Genomic DNA, 10,084 nt, shown 5'->3' on the forward strand with positions numbered 1-10,084 from the left:
GTTATATAGAATCTTTTATAGAATCCTTATTGCATGGTGTGTTCGTCCAGCTCTACACCTTGTTAACTATCTGATGCTGTGGCTCCAAGATGTGAGCACATGACTGCCTCCATGCAATAAGGATTCTATAAAAGATTCTATATAACTAGGTACAGCAGAACAGTCAGTATCTGCCAGATCTGCACAGGACATTCAATCCATTGCTTGAGCATTTATTCACTGGCAAGTCAAGATAGAGTCCAAGGATCTTAAACTGCCTCCCTGTGCTCCATTTCTTTAAAGGATAAAGGAGGTGCCTTTGTGCACCAACAGGGAGGAGGATCAGACAGGGACTCGGACTGCCATCTCAAGACATTTCAGAGGTACCCAGCCACATCATCTCCCTCTACTGCCAGCCACCTAAATGCCTGCATCAGTTCAGGCTGAGGAAGTATCTGCATCCAAGCAGGAATTCTCCAGTAGGTCAGAGTCCTCCAGGCCCTGGATCATCAGAGGACACCCTCCAAAATCGTCTGGGAACGGCATTGAAGCAGTCAACAAGCTTCTTCAAGTTCAGCTGCTATTGCCGAAATGGCATCAAAATGTAGTGATAGGACAAGAAAGATTAAGTAACAGTGAAGCCACTCAGGTTTACAAGCATCAACCATCCGTACAAACTGACATCACACAAATATCACATTTTGTATGACAGTCCTGTGGTCATTGTTGATCTATTCAGGTTTCTGACCATTTATGCTTTCCTGTAGACTACGATGAGGGATACTGGTCACAGTACACACTCACTCACACACCATGTGCAGCAGTGCAAAGAGTGCTGAAGCTGTCATGTTATGCTGCCCTTTGAGAGACACTCAAGCTCTGGAAAGGAGGAACTTAGGGTCAAAGAGTTATACAGTACGGAAACAGACCCTTCGGTCCATCTCATTCATGCCAACCAGATATCCTAAATAAATCTAGTCCAACTTGCCAGCATTTGGCCCATATCCCGCTAAACCCTTCCTATTCATGTACCCATGTCTTTTAAATGTTGTAATTGCACCCACCTCCACCACCTCCCTCTGGAAGCTTGATCCATACACGCACAACCCTGCGTGTGAGAAAGTTGCCCATCAGGTCCTTGGCTATTCATCCTATCCATACCCCTCATGATTTTAGAAACCTCTAAGGTTACCCTTCATAACTTAAGCTAGGTTTGTGGTAATTTAATTTAACCCCTCTACATCAATGTAATCAATGAATGCTCCTGGCAAACTGAGGTTTGAGTCATATAAGTCTCATCTCCTGCATAACTTCATATTGATGTTGCTCTCCCTGGAGTGCTGGAGGCTGACAGGTGACCTCCTCAAGCACTGCCATCACCACCACTGGCGAATCTTAAGTGTCCTTCTTCTCAAGAATTAACTGAACCACGGAACGTGGTTCAAATGTTGGTAATAGGACTTAATAAAGTTTATTCACTTATTTTCTGCAGAGTGTCCCGCCCTTCAGTGATGGGGCATTATGGAGTACACACATCATTGTACTTTTCAGTTTCTGTTTTGATTAGTTGTGTTTGCAGGTATGGGAATATAAACAAACCTTGGACTCCTTCCACTTTTAACGTGCTTTCTCTGCAAGTTTTTTTTTGCGAGCTGATTTAGGGAGAGAATATGAACAGGTGTTTTCTGTTTTTGCCTTCCAACTTGCTCCCGTTAGTGTTATTCCAGTGGAATAGGATGCTAATGAGTATTCATGGCATGCCAATGAAAGCAAAATAGATTCCTGATTACCAAGGTTGGGAAAGCTGACCCACCTGAAAAGGTCTGAGAACTTAAAGCTAAAACTTTAAACTGTTTTGAGGAAACTGAATTTTTGCATCGAGTCTAAATTAGTTCTACAACCCACCTTTCTAAAAGCTTGGGGTGCCCAGAAGTTTCCACCCAGTGACAGGAATTACAATGTGACATCTACTGCATGCACCACCATAAATGAGTAAGTGAAATAAATAACAGGGTGGGCTAACCATGATAGAGTAGTGGGGAGAATGTTAATGAGAAATCAGTAGTGGCGGCAGGAACTGCAATCGCTTTGCCAGGTTCTTAATCCAGATGCTTACCAACAAACATGTCAGCACGAAAATTTCATAATGAAATAACCCATGGCTCAAATCTTACAATCTGGGTGAAACACTTCTTCTTTGACTAGGATCAGATAAAAACCTCAGTTTCCTATCTATCATGTTTTAGGCCTGTCCTCTGATAAAGAACCTTGCAGAAGTCTCCAAGTGTAAGGTCCCTCACAAGTAAGTCAGATGTCACACGACACCAGGTTATAGTCCAATAGGTTCATGTGAAATTTTTCTAAGCTTGCTAAGCACTGCTCCTTCATCAGGTGAAGTTATTATAAGTTGGTGTCGTGTGACTTCTGACTCTGTCCACCCCAGTCCAACACCAGAGCCGCCACGTCATGGCCTCACACATAACAGCACAGGAAATCTTTATTGAAGCCATGACCTTTTTCTTTTTCTTAAATAAAATAGCACTATTTGCCATATTCCAGTACCTAAACAAAGTTTAAAGGTCCAAAGCCCCCATGAGAGCAAGGAGTAGAGTGGCAGGTAGTTAGGGAGGAGCAGGTAGGTCATGATGTGGGGCAGCATGGTGGATAAAGGACCAGGATAGCAGTGTGAGCAAGTGTGGGTGGGGAGCATTGAGTTCGGGGTGTTGTGTTGGGTGGTGGATTGGATCCGGAATGCATTATGATTGGGGGAATAAATTGAATAGTTACCCAGGATTTGGAACCAGTGTAATTGTGAAGGCAAGATGGTCAAAACCCTCCCAAGGTCTATGACTCTAAATCAGACTTGGAGGCTTTAGACACATGGCAATTGCCCATTGGAAGTTTAAACATTCCTGGAAATTCCTGCATAATCAATGCATTGGGACATCTGAGGGGTCTGATGAATATCTCCCAGGATATATCTGGTCTCCAACTATCCCGAGAGCAGAAATTTGAATCCATTTCTGCCAAAGAGTTGCAACCAAACTGCCTTGCCCCAAAATTTCTTGCTCAGTTAATGAAGCAAAATTTATTTTCAGCATAAATATAACAATAAATAAAGTTACTACCTGATGTGAGGCTGGACATGACAATGGATTAAATGTCTCATTAATTACCAATGAGCCCAGCCAGGCTATGTATGAACTTCCTCCACAATATCTTACCAGTGCCATAGCTCACTGTCTAAATCTTCTCAGGCTTTTGCCTCTTGCTGGACTGAGCAAGAAATTGGACAAAGTAGTTTCGGCACAAGTCTTTTCTGGTTTTCAGAATTTTTAAAACATCTCCAATGCTCCTGCTGCCTACTGACTGAAAACCTTCTGCAAAGTTGCACAAGTACAACCATTCCTGAGGATCTTCTGGTCAGAGACAGAAGTGACAGTGTTGCAACATACCCTAAATATGCATTGTAAACAGCCAGGTGATCTGAATTAGCCAATGCCAGAGCTGCTTTTGCAAGGTTAGCTTCTTCTTTCCCATTTATTGGCGTAATAAAGGGAGATTTCTCAGCCATGGCTGCAGCTATGGTTGCCTGGAAACAAAGCATACATTTGTAAACCCACATTTTATCCAAACTGTGAATAGGTTCAGAAAGCATAACAAGATTACACAAAGGAATAGTTTTTCCAGCGCAGCAAATGGAGGAATTTTTTTTACGCCCAATGTCCATCAGAAAAAGTGTTGTGCATGACTGCCAATGATGCCATCCTAATTTATATTAGCATAGTGCCTTTGACATTATTCAAACATGGCAAGTTTGCTCATAGAGGCCTATTTATAAACAGATGCCAAGCCAAAATAGTTTGGGGGAAGTGATGAAAAACTGTCAAAGATATTGATCTTACTGGAGCCCTTAAAGGAGGAAAGGAAGATGGAAGTTTTTAAACAGAGAATAATGAGGAGGCTGAAGGCTAGACCACTGATCACGGGACAAGGAAAAGTTTGATGAGTGGAAAGAGGATATTTAAGGTGCTGAGCTGGTGACTGCAATCAGAATGGATAAGGCCATTAACACAGCCATAAGAATTTTAAATCTGATGCTTTGGTGAACCAGAAATAATATGGGTCAATGTGTATAAGGGCAAGAGAGGAATGTAATCTGGTGCAACATAAAAAATAGACAGCAGAGTTGAAAGTTATGGAGGGTTTAGGACAACGGTTAGTGAGCACAACAATGGATTAATAACAGGCGAGGGTTTCAGGTATAAATGGGCTAAACTTGGTACTGAATACTTATGATCTATTTATTAAGTAAAAATATGCACTTGATTCACGATGATGATCCTAATGATGATATTGGGTCATGCAAAACATGGCCAAAGTCAAAAACAGTCTGATCTGCCATGAGATGATGGCCAAGGAGGGTCATATATTTCCAAGGCATGGTTTTCATATCAGAGGTGGATAACTGCAAATTCACTCCTCTCAATTTTTAAATGAAGGAAATTGTAACCCATATTAGTCTGGATCACAGATAACTAATCTAACAGCATCAAGACAGTAATGAGCAAGGTTTATCACTGCCAATACATACTTGAAAATTGACTACATGATCAAATCCAATGAAAAAAAGCTGAATAAAAGTCTTGGCTATTTTTTGTCTTCACATCCATGTGAACACTGAGCTTTTAAAAAACATAACATTGTTTTGTTTAAACTCATAATGCATTCCTTCAATACACTTACCACAGGTTCCAAGCAGTCAAAAATGGCACCAAATATCAACATCTTCCCAATTCTCACATTTACTGGAAGGGCAGCAAGATGCTGACCTAATGGAGTGAGTTTAGCTTCGGTGATTTCACAGGCTCCAATTTTCCTCAGCAAATTCATAGCGTTACTAATGACCTGGAGTTGTGGTGGGTCTAAAGCTCTGGCAAGAAAATCTTCTGGAGATCCATGACTGCATTTCTAAAGAGAAAGGCAAACAGTTTAGTAACTGTATAAACTGTAACAAAGTGATGAGCAGAATTAGATGCTGATAAAAATGGATTTTATCCAGTTTTTATTGGCTATAATGATGAATGACAGGGCATAGGGAGGGGTCAATGTTTAACAGTTTGCTGTCAGAGGAAAGGGAAGCTTAGCATAGAGAGTGCTTGTAAGACTGGAGGAAGTTAAAGTGAAAGAAATGGTAAGACTATGAAGCAGTTTAAACAATACAGTAAGAATTTCACTTTTAGAGCTTGTCTACATGGCTTAAAAATATTCAATGCAAACAGGGGTCAAGGAGCAAGAGGTATTTTATGAGCATCTTCCCTTTCAGGCTGATCACTTAAGGACACCATCAAGCTTATAAAGAGGAGCCAAAGTAACATTGGCTTCAGTTCAAAGTTGTGCTGGAGGAAAATGATAAACCTACAAGACCAGGAAGAGATACACAGAACACAACACAGAACACAACACAGAACACAACACAGAACACAACACAGAACACAACACAGAACACAACACAGAACACAACACAGAACACAACACACAAGGATATAGGCTGCAAATCACTCATTGGACAGTTATTTCAGAAATAAACACCAGCAATAATGCTGTAGAGAAATAACTCAAAGCAAGACTCAGAGGAAGGCAAACAGTCACTGAACTAGCAAGTCAGAGAGGTTGAAATCTCAAAGAAAACAAAAGAAAACATGTTAGAGAGGCTGGCCAGTTATGAGAATGGGTTATGAAGGCTAAAATGGAGACAGTTAGGAAATGCAGGGTGTAAAATCAGAAGCTTTAAAATGAACTAGAAGCTCTTAAGAAAGAAAACAGTAAATGCTGAGAAGATTTGAAGCAGTCAGCAAAGCTTGAGGAACAGTCTGGATAACCAGCAACAAAACTTGGCTGCAGTGTGTCAAGATAAGCAAATTCTCCAAAAGCAACCAAAGTCCATGGAAAAAAAAACACAATGACAACACAACAGATGAAATCACTGGCACCTCCAGAGAAAGTCACCATTGTGGGATCTGGACATATCTGCAAATTATCTAGACATTATGAAGACTTAAAAGTTCATTTATTACTGTAAATAGCTAAACTTTCATTTAGAAAGGAGGGAATAGTGTACGTATACCTTGCCTTTTAAAGAGTTCACAAGAGTTTTTAAGACTCCATCTGAGCTGTGTACACAATGTTGTGCCCGCCTGGCATTAGTCTGCTGGGGTTTGAAGGCCAAACTGACAAAAATTGATCTTATCCAGTTTTTATTGGCTATAATGATGAATGACAGGGCATAGGGAGGGGTCAATGTTTAACAGTTTGCTGTCAGAGGAAAGGGAAGCTTAGCACAGACAGTGCTTCAGTTGGCTTGCTGTACCATTTACTTCATAACTTAAAATTTGTTTTACTGTTTTGAATAAAATAACTCACTCAATCCCTGATGAATGATGGTTTATTAGGCTATCATGACCATGATAACTGAGACTTGGGCGAAGTAGTAGAGAGTTAGAATGAGATGAAGCATGTACAGTTTAATATTTTTTCAGTATTTTGATGGGGTTGAAGTAATTAACATTTCAACTCATCTGCTGGAACAGTCAATTATTATAATATTCCTGACTTCGATTCCTTCCAGTGTTCCACTTTCCCTGGCACAGCTTCAATTCCTTTTCTTTTTTAAAGAAAATTGCAAAATCTTAGCTTGACTTCTTTTCCACTGAACGTATCCCGACACTCCAGTCTGGGATTAATAATAACTTATTCAAGACAGTTCAATTACTTAAAAATCCTTTTCTTAGAAATGCTGCTTAGCACATGCTAACTCTACCAAAGGATTTCTTAGTACTTGGGAGATCAATACAACCTTTTCTCTCAGACTGGGGGTCATTGTGACAGAATAACGGGACACTCATTTAAAACTAAGAAGCAAAGAAATTTCTTCTTCCGTACAGTAATTTATGTCTGATACCCTCCACACCAAACAACTGTGCAATCAATTATTTAAAGAGGAGGTAGATGTATTTTTGAAATATCAGGGAGTTGACTGCTATGCTGAACGAGCACAAAAGACTAATTGAGGCCAATGGCTTTGTCGAACAGAGAGGCATGGTTGAAAGGCTGAACAGCTTATACTCGCTCCTATTTCTTATGTTTTTATGTAAAAGATGCACTGCAGCAACTCACCAAGGATCCTGCAAAAGCATCTTCCAAAGCAGTGAATCTCACCACCTAGAAGGACAAGAGCAAGGGCAACTGATGTATTGGTACACCAGCATTCTGCTCCCCATTCTGACTTTCAAAGATATGAAGTAGGAGCAGAACTGGGTCATTCGGCCTTTTAAGCATGCTCCACCATTCTAGAGGATAACAGCTGATCTAGTGGTGTTTCAAATTTGGGCGGCATGGTAGCACAGTGATTAGCATTGCTGCCTCACAGTGCCAGGGAGCCGGGTTAAATTCCAGCCTAGGGTGGAGTTTGCACCTTCTCCCCATGTCTGCATGCATTTCTGTCAGGTGCTCTGGTTTCTTCCCACAGTCCAAAGATGTACAGGTTAGGTGGGCAAGTCATGGTAAATGCAGGGTTACAGGGATAGGGTGGAGAGCTGGGTCTGGGTGGGAAGCTCTTTGGAGGGTTGGTGCAGACTCAAATGGGCTGAATAACCTCTTCCTGCAATGTAGCAATTCTATGAAATTCCACATTCTCATTTGCCTTGAGAACCTTTGATTCTCTTGCTAACAAATATCTATCCACCTCTGTCTTAAAAATATTCAATGAATCTGCTTCCACGGTTTTCTGAGCCCTTCTGAAATAAAGATATGTCTCCTCATCTCTGTCTGAAAATGTAACTACTAATTTTAAAACTGTGCCCCCTAGTCTGGAATCACTCAAGAGGAAACATCTTATCTATGTCCATCTTGTCAAGACCATTCAGGATCTTATAAGCCTCAATCAAATCACACCTCACTCTTCTAAACTCCAGCTGAAACAAACTCTGCCTGCTCAACTAATCTTCAACCAATAAACAATGTTAAACTGCACAACCACACAGCCACTCCGAGCATCTGCACCTGCCAATCTGTGCCGATACATTCTCTTCCAGTTTTTCAGCCACTGCAATGCATGAACCTCAGAGGTCTGATCAGCAGCCACAGAAATTAGCAGGAATGCAGTTGGCAACCCACTCATTCCAGATATTCAAGATAGTAGACCTCCCTCTTTAGCCTCCAATGTGTTTAGGTCCTTGGCTAAATAAGGAGACTTGCAACTATAGCACTGCTTCTTCACTGAATCTGGGTCAAAATCCTAGATATCCTTTTCTAACACTACTGTACTTGCGCTGACACCAGATGGACTTGAGTTGTTCAAAAAGGTGGCTCATCACTACTTTTCAAGGACAATTAGAGCTGGCAAGGCATGTTTTGAACAAATCTAAAAAAAGTTTGATATCACCTAGAGATAAAATCATCTGCTTGACAAATATCCAACAGACATGAAAAATTCATTTCCTTCACTCCAAGTGCACCATAGCTGCAGTTTAGAAGATGCACTGGAGGATCATTCCTCAGCTTTTTCAACATTTCCCAAACATGTGACTCGAAACATCTAGCAGGACACAGATTACATCATGATATTCATGTGATCACAACTGAAAACTCCCTTCTAGATTGCACACCATTCTGATTTTGAAATACATCAAAAATACAATTACAATTAAATCAGTTTTTGTATCCTCATCAGCATTATTTCAAAATCTTGAAGTTCCTTTCTAACAGGATGGTAGGAGAACTTTCATCTCAGAATTGTGGGGGTCAAGGTAGGTAACTCACCACCAACTTGTTCAAAGGACACAGAAATGAGCAACAAATGCTGATTTTTGTGAGCAATGCCCACATCCTGTGAATGAATAAAGTGAGTATTGTCAGAGGGCCAAGGTAGTCCAATGAGTGGGAGGGAAAATTTAACAAAGGAATGCTTGTTGTATTATGATTAGGATTCAACAACACAGCATTAGGTAAAGGGCAAAGTTGCCACAATCGCAGCAGACAATAGGGCTGCTCTAATAAGAAAGGGAAAAAACTGGTGGAGAGTTTAACCTGATGGTCACCATGCCCCAGACGAGGGGTGAGGTTGAGAAAGTGGGACCATCATGTTACTTCAGCCAGCACAGGTATTTAACACACACTGTTAGCACCACTCTGCACTGCAAACCAGCTGATCAGCTAACTAAAACCTACAACTGAAACCATTATTGCAGTTATAAAGCAAGTGACACAACCAATTTTCCAACATCTTATATTGCTTTAAATCAATTAGTTCAGGAAAGATAGACACATCTTCTGTCATCCCTAACATGTCACCCCAGCCACCATTGCTCCTTAAAGCTTGACATTTTTGAGGATGGTTCAAACTTACATTTATTTTAAATTAAATCAATAATGTTTGAGAGAGAACATATACAAGTGATAGACAAATAATACACTAGTTTTACATATTGTTTGAAATAAATTAGGTTTAAATGTCAAAACTTACACATACATTATTTAAATCTATAACAGACTAAGTGATACACTGGCTGTACAGCAAAACATTTTTTTAGTCATTAAGTATTTGAGATGTGTATAAGAAAACGTTACCATGATATGAAGACAAAGTTCTTCCAGCGGCACACGTAGGATTTCTGGGACAGAATAATCTATGAAACTGTCATACCTAAAGAAATAAGCACGACATAATTTCTTTAAAATACAGTTAAATCAACTTTATTTATAGGTGGATGCACATAAATGAAATGGAGGTTCATTCCAACATCTAATAACATTTTCAACGCATGACTATCTACATAAAATTCTTTCAGCCGGAGCGAGAATAAAGGTAAAACATTTCTTTTTAAAAAAGCAAACAGGTTAATTAGCATCAATAAATTAAAAATTACTGCTGAATGAATGATAAATCCAGCCCTGAAAAATGTCACAACCTGAAATGTTTATCTTTTCACAGATGCTGGTAGACTTGCTGAGTATTTTCTGTTTGTATTCTCCTTTCCTGGAAAAAAAATCTCTCAAATCTGTTCTGTACCTTCTCTGGTGTAATAACGATGTGAAGAACAAGAAC

General features: G+C 40.1%; 1 protein-coding gene across 1 annotated transcript; it reads right to left on the reverse strand.

The window, feature by feature from the left end:
• Positions 1–3,434: 3,434 nt before the first annotated feature.
• Positions 3,435–9,682, reverse strand: LOC125482042 (ATP-dependent RNA helicase DHX29-like; the record flags this gene model as incomplete). The annotated part of the gene is made up of 3 exons (XM_048594016.1): positions 3,435–3,571; positions 4,726–4,950; positions 9,607–9,682. Coding segments are annotated over 3 exons (438 nt in total), but the record flags the coding sequence as incomplete, so codon positions are not given.
• Positions 9,683–10,084: the final 402 nt, after the last annotated feature.

This window comes from Rhincodon typus, unplaced genomic scaffold (assembly GCF_021869965.1).
Source record: "Rhincodon typus isolate 14 unplaced genomic scaffold, sRhiTyp1.1 hic_rhity00005224, whole genome shotgun sequence".
In the NCBI taxonomy this organism is placed as follows: Eukaryota; Metazoa; Chordata; class Chondrichthyes; order Orectolobiformes; family Rhincodontidae; genus Rhincodon; species Rhincodon typus.